The following is a 14867-nucleotide window of genomic DNA, read 5'->3' on the forward strand; positions in this document are numbered from 1 at the left end:
TGAAATGTTGACGGCGTCACTAACTTTGTCAAAAAGCGCGAGTCGCTTCGAAAAAAAAAAAAACTTTTAAATGTAGCGTCCAAAAAAGTGGACGCGATGCCGCAAAGGGTTATGAAGTTACTGAGCTTCCGTTCAAAATTCGTTTGCATTAAAATTATTCACTTCTTTCTAGATTAAAATGTTCTAAGTCTGGTTTCCACACACAGCATGCTTTTGTCTCCAAAAAGATAGACAGTAATTTTTAACTCTTTTCTGGGGACTTGTTCATTCAGATTCAAAATTGAGTAGTAATAACGAAAACCTGAGCCTACACAAGCATACAGCTGTACCTAAGTCATGCATGAAATCGAACCTTGCGACTATTCCTTTCATATTAATTCCAGGCATCTACAACGGGCTCAAAAGTCTATTGGCGGGAGATCGCAGCGATCAAAAGACTGGCAATTTAGAACGGCTAAGCACGAAATATCGTGCGAAAGCACGGTTTGGAACATTGGTCAACTCAATTTTCAAATTTTCGGGGCAAGGCCAACTCCAGTTTTCGAGGTGGGCCAATTCTGTTCCGAGACTTGGTCAAGCCTGTCTTCCGCTCGAACCCACCCGAGGTTCAGAAGAATCGACTGTTGGGCGAGTTGGTGCATGACTCGATGATACAAGGCGCAAGAGTGAACAGGACGAACGAAGAACGAATATGGACAAGGCGCTTTGTTTTTTCTTTCTCTTCTTCTGCTTCTCCCTCGTCGATGTCTGGCATCTGCTTTTTCTCTTCTCCTTTCTCTCTCTCCTCTCTCTCAGCTCGTTCATTCCTCTCCTCTCTTCTGTCTCTTCGCTCTTTTCTTTCCTTTCTGTTGTTTTAGCTTGGCTCTTGGTTCAACCTGCTTTGACTTGCCGCCGATCTGCTCGGGGTGACATGAAGCAAGTATTTTAAGGCGAAAGCCTTTAATGCCTCATACTGTTGTTACCAAGGAATGTTAGCAATTGTGTCCGCGTTTCGGCGTCTCTACTTAAAAAGAAACTCTGTCGAGGCTGGGCATCGAACTAGGGAATTTGGCATTTGAAGTGAGACGCTACCACTCCGGCACGAAGGCTCAGAGTTTGGGCATGAATAAAGGCGCATTTAGTGAATGCATGGGTTTCATAAATAAAGCGAAATAAAAAATAAATAAAAAAGAATACAAACGAAATAAAATAGAAATGAAACATGAAAAAATAATAAAAAAAACACACACAGTGCGTTAGGAAACGCTTTCGCCTTGCAGCACTTTACAGAGCCAAAGTGCCCCCTGAATTTTTTTTCTTTCTTTCCTCTCTCTTGGCTTGGCTTGCTGATTTCTACGGCTACAAAGGGCTTCAGTTACAGAAATACTCGACGTTGGGCTCCCATAAGCAGCTCATGATTTTAAGAAGCTTACTGCAGTACAATACGTTGACAAAACACCAAACGAGCTGAACATGCGAACGTCCAGTTCGTTTCGTGATGTGTCAACGTCTCTTAGCGCAGTAACTATCTTTCAGTCATCTGCCATTCCTAACTAGCCTAACTAGCCGCTTTACTCCGATAAGCTCCTGTCGTAAAAAAATCGCAGGAAGGTTACGAATTTGTAACCCGAATGATGAAGCGTTAGCAGGCTTCTTATCACGAACAAAATAGAGACGTATTAGAGCTGATATATTAGAGTGTATGTTCTGGCCTGTAGGCCATCGCAACGTTGCAACGGAGGCCAAAGGGTTAACGCATTAGGCGCGTATGCGGGACGTACTGGGTTCGTAGGTGAGAGATGCACCTTTACCGGTGGGTGCCTGATATGCACCCAGGGAATAATGCTCCCTTTGGAGGATGCTCCAAAGAAGGCACCCTTCGAGCCCGGACGGTGCCCACAAGGTATGCGGACGGCGCCGCTGACGCCACATTTTTTAAGGCGAAAGGTTTATTGGTTTATTGGGCTTTAACTTCCCAAAGCAACTCAGGATATATGAGGGACGCCGTAGTGAAGGGCTCCGGATAATTTCGACCGCCTGGGGTTCTTTAACGTGCACTGACATCGCACAGCACACGGGCCTGTAGAATTTCGCCTTCATCAAAATTCGGCTGCCGCGGCCGGGATCAAACCCGCGTCTTTCGGGTCAGCAGCCGAGCGCCATAACCACTGAGCCACCGTGGCGGGTTAAGGCGAAAGCCTTTAATGGCTCATACTGTCGTCCGTTAGCAGAGGGTGTCACAGCTTTGGCAGAGTGGCTCATACTGTCGTCCGTTAGCAGAGGGTGTCACAGCTTTGGCAGAGTGGCTCATACTGTCGTCCGTTAGCAGAGGGTGTCACACCTTTGGCAGAGTGGCTCATACTGTCGTCCGTTAGCAGAGGGTGTCACGCAGTTAAACTCTGCCAAAGGTGTGACACCCTCTGCTAACTGACGACAGTATGAGCCAATAAAGGCGAAAGCCTTTAATGGCTCATACTGTCGTCCGTTATCAGAGGGTGTCACACCTTTGGCAGAGCTTAACACGTGTTAACTCGGGAACTAAAAAAGGTTGGTTGGTTGGTTTATGGGGATTAACGTCCCAAAGCGACTAAGGCTATGAGAGACGCCGTAGTGGAGGGCTCCGGAAATTTCGACCACCTGGGGTTCTTTAACTAAAAAAGATAGGAGAAAGCGAATGGTTGCTTAAGATAGAGGAGGAAAAAACGAACCTAGAAGCCAATTTAATGACTGTAGATGAATTAATTAATTATAGGTAAAAATGTCGAAATAGCGCAGACGTCGATATAGCCACGGGAACGGTGTGACGTCACATCCACCGGAAGTCGTCAGGGCATGGTGAAAATTGTCACAGAATGGTCGGAAAAACGTCGGATTTGTGTCAAATGAGATGGAAAATGCGTAATCAAGCGTAATTAACACTTAAGATCCCCGAAAGACGTATAATTTAGGTATCGATATAGCCACGGGGACGCTGTGACGTCACATGGACCGGAAGCCGTCACGGCATAGCGTCCTCGGCTTTCGCCTCTCAACACTTTAGTTGCCAAAGTGCGCGCAATTTTTTTAGGAAAGAGCTAGCGCTTAACACAGCAAAAAAAAAAAAAGAACGTTTACTTTACACGGGTGTCATTAGAATATATTCATCGACGACTCACCACTCTTTTCCTTCTTTGCAGGTGCGGGAGACTTGGGCTCATCCCCTGTAAAAAACAAATAGCAGAAGAAACAATGTAGCGCCTGTCGCGCTGCTCGAATTCTGCAGCAGGTTCGCCATTACGGCGTGACGTGTGTATTTGCTTCGACCTGAGCTCAGTTCTGCCCATCACAGCGGGAGTAACGTTCATAGATTATTCGAGCACACAGTTTCAACACACTTTCTTCTTCTAGAGCGCGAACTCCACGGGTCGTAACCTCAGACCGTCGGATACCCAGTACACAGCAGGCACGGTTTTCAAAAGGACACAAATCAAATTGAAGGCGACCTTAATAGATTGACTATCGATTTGTAACGCCCAGCTGGGTGGCTCTCTGGCTGAGACATTCTGCTGCTGAGCTCAGAATCGCGGGACATAAAATCCCGGCTAGCATGCTCGTGTTCTGCTCACTTTGAAGGGAAACCGAGGACAAGTAAAAAAACAAATAGAAGCGAGTACTCTCGCAAAATACGGAGCTTTTATAATCTAGAAAGTGACCAAAAACCGAAATGAAGGTGTCGCCATCCCCGGCCGATTCCGCAAGCAAACTGCAATGACGTCATGAGGGTTTTTTTTGCACGGATCTCAGAGGCTACGCTAGATTGCCATTCACTTCAATCGGTTGCAACACGTCCCCTTTCTGTAAGGAAGTCACCAGTTAGAAACGATTAGCGGAAAGATTTTTAAAGCAAATATTCTCGGCGGGAAATGCCCTTTTGCTGCAGGTCAAACGTTAACGCACCGAGAAAGAGCCATAAAATCAATTTTTACTACGAATATTAATTGAATGAAGCTGTCCTCAGTGTCGCCAGATGCTCGTAATAGTCCTAGAAACCTCATCTATGGCGTCTCTCATAGGCCGCATGCAGCTTTGGAAGAGGTGCCGCCGCCGCACTCGCCAGTTGCACATGCGCAGTAGCGGCGCACAGCTAGCGTGCCGGGGCCGCCGCCGCTGCCGCGCGCTCTCCATCGCCTCTCTTTCTCTTCTCGTTGCTTTCGCAATCCTCCAGGTTTAACCAGAGCTAAACCACCGCCAATTTTTCCTCCTTGCTTTTGCTGGTTGAGTGCGCACGTGTTTACGTGTCATGCCTGTGATAACTGATTTCACATTGCTACATAAGCAGCGGTTGTCTCAGAAATAAAAACCAGTTGGAAGTTTGCGCTCTGTCCTGTCCTCACGTCTCTTTCGTTTTCTTCTTCAATCCCTTTGCGCAAGTGTATTCCTTTAACTAAGAAATTTGATTTTGTGTTTAAAACTTTCCCGCCACCCGATTCAAACTAGTGAAGTCTGCGCCGAAAAACACTCCGTGATCCTCGTTTTGAAGTACATGGAGGTGCAGCGCAGCCTCTGAGATCCGCAAAAAAAAAAGTGTCGAAGCATCGCTGTTCACTTGCTAAGTCGGCCGGAGATGGCGACACCTGTATTTCATTTTTTTTTGGCCTCTGTGAACTTATAAAAGCTCAATTTTCACTTAAAGTGGCCTCTTTGTGGCTAGAATACGGTAATCTATTGACACAGCTCAACTTCAGTTAGCCTTTAGTGTGAACTTATCAAGCTTACCTTGCCGCCACGGTGCCTATAAAAATGGTCTATAGATTTCTCATAGATTCTACTACCATCAAATAGTTACTCCCTTTTGTCTATTCATAGTCTATAGACTGTCTACAGATAAAAGTCTATTGAGAGTGCGTAGCCGAAAATCTATAGATTCTCCATAGACTGCCTACAGGGTGTTTATTGCCCATAGACTAGTCCGTAGGGCCCCGCCACGGTGGCTCAGTGGTTACGGCGCTCGGCTGCTGACCCGAAAAACGGGGTTCGATCCCTGCCGGGGCGACCGGAGGCGAAATCCTAGAGGCCCGTGTACTGTGCGATGTCAGTGCACGTTAAAGAACCCCAGGTGCTCGAAGTTATGCCGGAGCCCTCCACTACGGCGTCTCTCATAGCCTTAGTCGCTTTGGGACGTTAAACCCCAATAACCCAAGCTAATCCGTAGGATTTGTCTATAGAAAGACTATATACACAACTATGGATAGTTTATCGAATGTCTAAAGAAATTTTTAATCTCGACTGTCTAAAGAAATTTTTGTAAGGGCTGTTTGAGCTCATGTCCATGTCACATCACAACGTGAACGCATACAACACATTTTTCCGGCAATTGCGAATATGCAAGGAAACCTCCTAAGCTGTCAAACTTATGTTTACCCGGTCAAGTAAAAGGTGAGAAAGAGAGAGGGGGGGGGGAATAAGCGGATAACCCCTTGGAAACACATCAAACTACGACCACTCACCATCGCCCTTTGGTTTCTTCTCGGCAGCTGATGCGTCTGTGAAAACGAAAAGCATACCCGAAAACTGAACAGAGAAGTAATGCTCTATTTCCTCATTCCCTTGTACATTCCGATGATTTCACATAAAAGCTGCAACTAAATTCAACAAACAAGGTCCCCGTGCGTGCAGGTTCACATTCAAAAGTTCGACAGAAGACAAGTGGGAAATTACATTAAAGGGAAGCTGAAACGGCTTTTTGAGAATTGGAGGTTATTCAAGAATTCGAATCTATGATCCTTGTAGATAAGGCATGCAAAGTCTTTTTGAACTACTATTTAAAATGGTGACATAATCGTCGATTAAAACTGCGACGATATTTACGCTTGTCCTCACTACGTTGGAGGAGTGCAAGGAAACTCAGCAGTGAATTCATTGTTGCCGAAATTTCAGATGTTCGCTGTCTACGCCTTCATGCTGCTGTGCGTCGTAAGATGGCGCCAAACAATGCATCGTGAGCTTCACCTTCGATGGTGTCGGTTTTGTTCCATGGAATAACCGTTTCTTCACTGGAAACGTAGTGCCGTCATACGTGACGTCATCATCGGGACCTCTGCTCGTCGCTGTGCACTTCAGAGAAGCTGAACGCCGACGACGACTTTATTCGGCAATTACGCCACCATTTCAAACGATAGAGACACAGGCTCTACCTGCACATTTTGTACATTCGGCAACCTTAAACTCATCGAATTCTAAAACCGCTTCAGTTGCCCTTTAAGCACGAAGTGCTTTTCCGTCCTACTCTCGGCAGTCTTAGACAAATATCGTCCCGAAATCGCGGATAATTTGGATAATTCGACGAGACGAAACCCGCGCTGAAGCTGACGCCGTAGCCAATGCAAAATAAGATGCGAATTTTTTGTCGGCAACATGGTCACAGACGAGAACAACTTCTCGAACGCTCAGAGCCAGGTTAAATCCATCGCCGTGGCTCTTTGAAAACTGAATTATTGCCACGATGGCATACGCAGTGCTTGTAATCTGGGATTCGCAGCATATACTGCGCCGCCACTCACAATTAGACTTAGCACAGAGCGCACCTCCACCGTTACTATATGTACTGAGCGCCATCATTGCGCATGCGTAGAACGCCTTTAAGGCACCAGTTGCCGGCCAGCTGCCCTAAAGCAGCGCCGATGTCAGCCGCGAAGGGACGAATCAGTGAATGAGTACTGGCAAATAAATAACACTATATGCGGGCGTTTTGATAACAGGTGGCGCCACATGGACCACACCATCCGGTAGAGAATAAATGAGAGAACTGAGAACAAATGCAGCCGCTATAAAGATGCAGGTAGTCGTTGCGTGAAGCACGGGTGACGTCGCCCACAACACTACAGACTTACAGCACAACGCATACCGTCACCGCTGACCACGAGCCGACACTGCGCATGCGCGATAGCCCGGAGGTGTCAGGTGACATCTGCGCGTGCGCACTGGGGGACCGCGGTAAGTGGTGACAGTAGATGGCATACGCTGTGTTATAACTCTCCACTAACCAAACGGAGAAGAGCATAAACCATTATTATAAATCCTGCGCGTCCATATGCTACGCGGCAGTTGTGCTGCAGCCGTTTGATTGGCCTGAATGATTCGAGTGCCAACAAGTCTCCGCTAGATCTGGAACACTACGCGGTTTTTTCGCCGGAACAGAGAAGCACTCAAGTTATCGGTAACGGCAATTAATGTGGCTGCATCCGGAGGCGAGAACATCGCCAAGGCGGCCGAACGCGTCTCTAAGGCTGAAGGAGAAAGCCGGGTGAACGCCGCCCTAAACTTGCATAATGACCTGGCCCAGTCCAATTCACAGTAAGGCTAGCACAGTCTATGACAAGCCCGGCAATGCCCCCCCCCCCCCCCCCCCCCCCCCCCGGTGTTGCAAAAGATTTCATGCCTACACTTACTCTAGGCGAAGAGAGTACGTGTCAGCGTAGGCCGGAAGTAGAAGCCAGTGATTTCCGTACACACCTTTTGTTTTTCTGAAGGTTACACCCGACGGGGAATTTGTCAGCTCTACAAATAGAAAACTTGAACACCCCGCCCCCTGGAAATTTGGACACGCCCCAATTCCTGGGGAAACTCCTGGTAAGAGCCATTAGGTGCCAGCACAGAATGCATTTTTTTAGCTTCCGGAACCGTAATCATGGAGTTGAACATAAGAAGGTTCAAAGCGCGTATGGTTACATTTTGGACCAAATTGTACGTGTGCGCTTTGTTCCAGGCAAACCTGCATGACCTAGCATTGCACTGCTTTCAAAACAGCTGTTTCCGCGTCAGAAAATTTCACATGCCGCCATGATCCCATACAGAACGTTTCTCCCGGAGGAATTAACTACACACGCATAGCCCGCTTCAGGCCATTAAAGTATTGCGTTTAGCTCAATGAGTGGAGCTGGGAAATGATGAAAAAGCCTCGTGATGTAAACTGCGCTGTGGGGGATAAAACGAGAGAGAACGAAGACACGTTGTTCTTTCTTTCGTCTGCGTTTTGTACTGATGTATTACCACAAACCAGATCAACAGTACAACTTGAAAAAGAAAAAAAACTAGAAAAACCCCTTTGACAAAGCATCATATTTATACTATAGGACCAATCACCACCTCCCTTGTGGCTCCTTCTATGCACGCCGTAAAACAACCATATATGTACCATATATGTGTGCTGATATATACCAAAAATCAGCAATCCAGTAAACATTAGCAGGTTATAAATCCGCGAACTAAGAACTACGAGTAAGTTCTGTAAGGAAATACAGTACACGTGGAAACATTTAACCTGTTAAGCCTTCAACGGAAAGCACGTGGCTATAGGTTATTAGCTACAGCCTGTATTCGCAGCGCTGAACATAACAGACCATTGGGAGACCCTGATGTGAAGGTGGGAAATGGAGAGACAAAATGAGAGAAAATCTGTTAATTTAAAATGCTGGAGACGCTCACCGTTTCCTTTTGATTTCTTCTCGGCAGCTGGTGGATCTGGAAAGGAAGTATGCCATGCCCCGTAAACAAAAGTGTATATGAGAAATATATTTATTACCTAATCAATTCTGAGTCCCAAGTGTAAAAAGTTATAAGCAATTTTGTAAGTAAAGAGAGCGTGTTTAAAACGCATAATAACGCTTCCATCAGGAGACAAATGGGTCTAGACAAGTGGGTAACCATATTCTTGGCGTTGAGCATGGTTGCGCTTTGAGACGTGAAACTGCGTAAATCTTTAAATCAAATAAAAAATTTCACTCACCACCTTTTTGACCCTTAGGTGGCGGAGGCTTTGGCGGGTCTATTATCAAAGGAAGGAAAGAAACAGTTATGAAGGTTACAATACAAACACACTAGGATAACTAAACCTTTTAAGCCATGCACACAGAGTTACAGCTACTGCTACCACTACTTCTCCGTACTTGCTAGCTGCACTCAGAGGCTGAACTCATAAGCGTTCTACAAAAATTTAAAGGCTAGCTAGCTGGCGCTGGCTTATGAACCAAACTGCAAAGCGATAAACATCGTGAGGACATCACGAAGGATGGGCTAAGGAAGCAGAGCTTGTCTTAGTTCCTCAGCGCTCGTTCGGACGGTGTTCGGTGTTGCCGAAATTGACCAAGTGAGCAGCAGCAGTAATCGCAGTAGTAGTAGGTAGAGGTTAACAGCGCAGAGATGAAGTCAATTTATTTATTCACATAAATGCAGATAAACAAAGCACTGAAACATTGTTTCCAGTGCAAGAATCACCTTTGTAATGTCGTGCGTAACTGCCTTCGCAACGCCGTTATTTTAGGAGATTATTTGAAACCTTGAGTAGCGGGACAGCTCAAATCGACATCTTCAACTAACACTTGCAAGAAACAGGAAACCAGAAGGTTTTAACCTCGTTTAAGCAGCACCTTGTGTAGTTATGCAGGTCCTAGAGCACAACTCAGAGGCTTGAAAGGCGCCGCTCTACACTTGTAAAGACTCGTTTCACCTGTTCTGAAGGCACTGGACTGCGGCAGCCATACACTTTCCGTGCTCGGCGGCACGGAGAAAACGAATGCAGTAATACTCTAACATTTTTTTAGAGACCCTAGCCGTAGTAGGCGTGGCAGGGGCGCTTCAATCGCGAGAAGGAAAACAGCAGCAGTGCCTTTAACGCATGGCAGTCGGCTTATCGCCGGATAACTATGACATTGTAAGTGCACAGAGCCGCGTGATTGGGAGTTCTGCATACCGGATTGCGCTGCGTAACATCACGTTGTTTGCAAACAGGGAGAAAGCTATTCAAAGAAAATTGCACTGGTTCCCATCACGCAAACTTGCAAATCCTTGCACTACCCTTTGTCTACAGTGCAGCCAACGAGGCCAATATTTACAACGAATATATCCCAATTGTTTGCGACTCAACTCTTGTCAGCTCCTCCTGCACCCTTGTCGTCGTCGTGCCAGAGGCCATGGGTACTCAGGAAGTTGGTGAAGTCGCCGGTGGCGCGAACGGTAGGCTTGACCACGTTTTCTTCGTACATGTCGGCCGCCCGGGCGTACGCGTCCTTGAGGGGGTCAACCACAGCACTCTGTGTGGAGAAAGGATCACGAGTCAAAGACGTGCGAAAGAAAACGAGCGGACTTCTGGTTCCGCTTAGCACAGAGCCTTCTGTTGCTGCAGCGTAATCTTTGATGTTCTTCTTCAACCTTTTTTTTTACCGCTCTTATGGCCTCATTCTTACGAAGAGAGACGTACCTGAAAGTACAAGGGCGCTTCGGTGTAAGCTTGATTGACCGGATCTACGACGTTCGTCTGCACCAGCTCCGTCGCCCTGGCCGACATGTCCTGGTACGCCTGGTTCATCGGATCTACAAAGTGCGTCTGTTGAACAAGAAAGAAAGGAATACAACAGCTTTAGCTTTGAGGTGCAGTGTAGGCCACTTATATATATATATATATATATATATATATATATATATATATATATATATATATATATATATATATATATATATATATATATATATATATATATGGGTTGCGAAAGCATGAAGTACTTGACTGCTTACAAGAATATATAGCGAAGTATACGCTTCGATCGGAAGACCGATCTTCTTCAGGAGTGATTTTACATTGTTAATGCATCCCCTTTTATAGGGGTGGGCACAGAACAGGTAAGTGGGAAACACAAAGCACATAGAAAAATACGCATAAAAAATTATTAGAGGCAGTGCGACCCACACACACACAAAAAAAGAAAAAAAAGAGAGTGCGAGGAACAGGCACTCAGTAAGAAAATACAATATATATATATATATATATATATATATATATATATAGAGAGAGAGAGAGAGAGAGAGAGAGTGAACACTCGAGCGCGTGGCCGTGATCTTTGCAGGGCCGCGGAGGTGTGTCGGACGCAGCAGCCCTACGAAAAGGGTGGCAACACGCTCGCGAACCTAAACTTCTGTCTCGTGAATTTAATCTATTGGAGAGAAGCCCTTTGGAATGATGAAATCTGTCATGCACTAATCGTTCATGCGTACTGTCGTGATTCATCACCGCCGCGACGAATCGTGCATGTCTTGAATACGGTCATGTGTACTGTAGAGATACTGTCATTTGACTATGGAAACCCGCTCCTCACGATATTGTTTGTAACTACGTCAGCTTCATTAATGAGAAAGAACTGATCCGGAGGTACGGAGCATTGCAAAATCGACTCTTGCCGATGTATGTCCGGAGGTTCAGAGCCTAGCAAAAAGATATCACATCAATATTCTAGTCTCGGAGTCGAAACCACGGCGGCGCAGAGAGATCAGCTTAAAAGGCCGCTACACGAAGTCACTGCGCTATCGCCGCAGCCGAACACGCCTCGTGTTAAACTGCACCACACTATCGCACTGTGTATTGCAGAGCGTCGCGTTCATAAACTTCCATCTGTTCCGTCCGGCGGCATCGCCGGCCCATCGTCGTCTTCTACGTAGCACAAATCCGTGCTTTCGCACTGATTCGAATGCAGTAAATAGATTTTTAGGGATTAAACTATTCCGATTCAAAGGGACACCTTCAACAGCCCACTTATGGCAACTTGTAGGGTTGTAGGCAATGCCACGGTGTTGACGGACTTCTTAACCAGAGCAGACTTCGGCTCCAACGTCCGAGGCTGGTTTCGCGGCTTTGCGCACTCTCAGAATGGGGTAAACAACACTTGAGCTTTCTGTAAACATCATCATCATCATCATGTACCACAGCAGTTACCTAGTAGTTTACACATCCGTCTCGAGAGCAGGGAGCGCAAGGGTTCGATCCCCAGTGAGCCTGTGTGCGCACTGGTGATACAACGGTTACAATCTCGCCCCTGCCCGGTGATCGGTTTCTCCGGGGTGATTGCTTGAAAATGGGTCTTTGACGTGTCTCTGCCCACCTCCTTTTGTGTAAAGAAAATATACCTCGTGTCATTGCGATCTTTGGCCAAAGCTGCCCTTGCACCATAAAAATTCATTATCACCGTCATCAGCGAAATTTTGACACTTCCCTGTCCAGCGCTATAGCTGCGACCACCCTATCCCAGCTAACCTAGCTCCTATTAATTCTATCCCCCTTTTGACTTTGCCGCTCCCGGGTATGTTTTATTTCTCCTGGTCTCCACTGTTACCCTAACGTACCCGAATGGTACGTTAAGAACAAGTCAGCTTAAGTTAAGAACAACGCAGCGGCTATGGAAAGGAAAATGATAGGTGTAAAGTTGAGAGATCGGAAGAGGGCGGAGTGGGTGAGGGAACAAACGCGCGTTAATGACATCTTAGTTGAAATCAAGAGGAAGAAATGGGCTTGGGCAGGGCATGTAATGCGAAGGCAAGATAACCACTGGTCATTAAGGGTAACGGAGGGGATTCCAAGAGAAGGCAAACGTAGCAGGGGAAGGCAGAAAGTTAGGTGGGCGGATGAGATTAAGAAGTTTGCGGGGATACAGTGGCGGCAACTGACAAAGGACAGGGTTAATTGGAGAGACATGGGAGAGGCCTTTGCCCTGCATTGGGTGTAGTCAGGCTGATGATGATGATGACCCGATTGGTTATGTCCTCCGCATTGCATACCATGCCCTGTTCAACTTTTTCCACGTGGTTTCAACTGGAGGGTATCATCAATTATATTTTGTTCTTTGACATAATTCATAAACGCTGCTCTCGTTTCGTTTCTAGACGTTATATTTTTCGCTTTGTTTACTGTAGCTCGCTGCACGGTCCTTCGTCTAGTTACAACTTTCTGTTAGTCTCTAAGTTCCGGCTGCATGGTGAGAATAGTAAACGGTTTAATATTCCACATGTACAGTTTTACTGCGTCAACAGTGTAGTCCACGTTTCCGAAAATGGGCACAGTTGTGAACTTTCTAACCGGAGGTTTGTGTGGGCGGAGCGAATGAGTGCGAGAGGAAAAGAAGAAAGGGGCGCTACAATAACGCTCCTAGCGGGAGTGAGAGGAACTATAGCGCTCGCATCGGAGCGAGCAAAGGGGTGCGAAAGGGGAAAAGTGCCGGCGTGCAGCAATAGCGCCCCTAGCGGGAGCGCGAAATGAGAAATACGGAATTAAAAGGCGAATGCTGAAACGAATCTAAAAACCAAAGTTAAAATACAGTCATAATGCTGATGCAGAAATGCCGCATCACATTGTATGATCACCTGTGAATTTTTTTAGGTTTCAAAGAAAATTTGTTCGAAGGCTCACCTGGACGAGGCCGGCGGCATTCTCGGCGGTTATCTGGGCGTACGCCTGGCTTACGGGATCCATGACGTGGGTCTGCACCATCTCGGTGCCCTGGCGGTAGGTGTCGCGCAGCGGGTCCAGCAACCTCTCGTTAAGAGCCTCGCTAAGCATCGCCTGCAACTTTCCACGGCAGAAGCTGTACCTCTTTTCCCCCATAAGGCGAGGCTCGCATTACCTAATTTTCCTTCCTTACGTACAACCCACGATTCTCCGGCACTTTGCTTGAGTAGCTACGGCCAGCCCGGACATACGAACATCCGGTACTCTGTCTTGAAGCTAGTGATGCGCCAAACTTACGTACCGCAGGTACAGCGAATTCAGTACGCGCTCAAGTAAGTGCGACACATAGGATGTACCGATTGGCTGAATAGTCGTATTACATAGCAAGTGAGTGCGCTAGGCACCGCTGCCTAAATCTCCAAAGCAGAAAAGGTCACCGCAGTCCGGCGTTCGAACTCGCGTACCCAGAGTACCCAGACTATTTGGGGCTGTCACATCATGCCCGCTAAGCTAACGAGGACAGCTAGTATTTGCCAAGTTTAGGAAGCGTATTGCTTTACCAAAGCAAACATTCAATGCGTGTCGGAACTCGCCAATCAGCCACTTTACCTCAAGGATTACATATAATGTCTTTTAGAACCACGCGCACCTTATAGACACATTTTCACAATACCGGTATTTGCAATGCCCATGCGAACAACCTTCGTCAGAGTATCCTAAGCCTGAAAGCACGCTTTTGCATCTGTGGCGCCCGTATCCTATACATTCACCAGGTGCTACCACTAGCTGGGAAGGCGGTAGTCCATTCCAAATTGCAAATGTACCGTTGTTAACAACAGCTTTCAGGCTACCGGGTTTTTTACTGAGCCCTGGAATGCAGTTGGTATAGCGTGCCCAGATCTCAGGAGAGTCCGAGCTTTCCTCACTGCCCCCAGAACTCTTGAAATGCCGGGAATGCTACCCAACCTCCTATACAAGCAACCAAAGAAGTGAGTAAAGTAGTATACTTGGTGCTATAGTTGGGGTTGAGAGACTGTAGCTAGTGCGTGAAAATAATGAGTGAGACGACTACACCAGACACAACGCTAGTGAAGTCTTATTGCATGTGCTGCGTCCAATTGTCGTCTAGCTTCCTACAGCTCCTGTCCTCATCTTTCTGTGTCCTGTTTCAACGCTACGTTTGTTCGTTCAGATTATGTATGACCAACTGGCCCCACAGTGTACTCTGTTAAAGAAAGCAGTGGCATTATTCCCCTCAAAGGAGGCCATAGTCGACTGGAATAATCTACCATCACACATCGCTTCTGAAAGGGATCTTAACAAGTTTCAGGACCTTCTAACCCAAATGTCTGTTTAGCTTTACTAATTGATTGTACCACGTGCTGCATTCAGCTGTTTTATTATTTTATTTTGTTCCTGCGGTTGTTATGCCTCTGGAACAATATCTGTTCTTTTTTCGTGTAAATTACAATGTATACTACAGGTTTTTGTTTGTTTCTTGTATGTTTTCTACGTGTGCTTTCTGTATTTATGTACTGCACCTTGGAGCTTGCTCATTCTTATATTGCGTTGTGTGTCATTGCTCCCCCCTATGTAATACCCTCGATTGAGGGCCTTTAGGAGTTTATTGAATAAATAAATA

The 14867-nt window shown here is 46.4% G+C and overlaps 1 protein-coding gene across 1 annotated transcript in view; it reads right to left on the reverse strand.

Moving 5' to 3' along the window:
* The window catches only part of LOC149348201 (uncharacterized), a 44681-nt gene that overhangs the window by 27698 nt on the left and 2116 nt on the right, over nt 1-14867 (reverse strand). The window contains exons 2-6 of the mRNA XM_089541702.1: nt 13187-13369; nt 10214-10339; nt 9902-10046; nt 5466-5501; nt 3135-3179 (exon numbers count right to left, since the gene is read on the reverse strand). Coding sequence (XP_089397828.1) covers nt 3135-3179; nt 5466-5501; nt 9902-10046; nt 10214-10339; nt 13187-13369 — 535 coding nt within the window. The remainder of the gene's footprint in view (nt 1-3134; nt 3180-5465; nt 5502-9901; nt 10047-10213; nt 10340-13186; nt 13370-14867) is intronic.

This window comes from Amblyomma mixtum, chromosome 4 (assembly GCF_055824585.1).
Source record: "Amblyomma mixtum isolate Tamu chromosome 4, ASM5582458v1, whole genome shotgun sequence".
NCBI lineage: Eukaryota > Metazoa > Arthropoda > Arachnida > Ixodida > Ixodidae > Amblyomma > Amblyomma mixtum.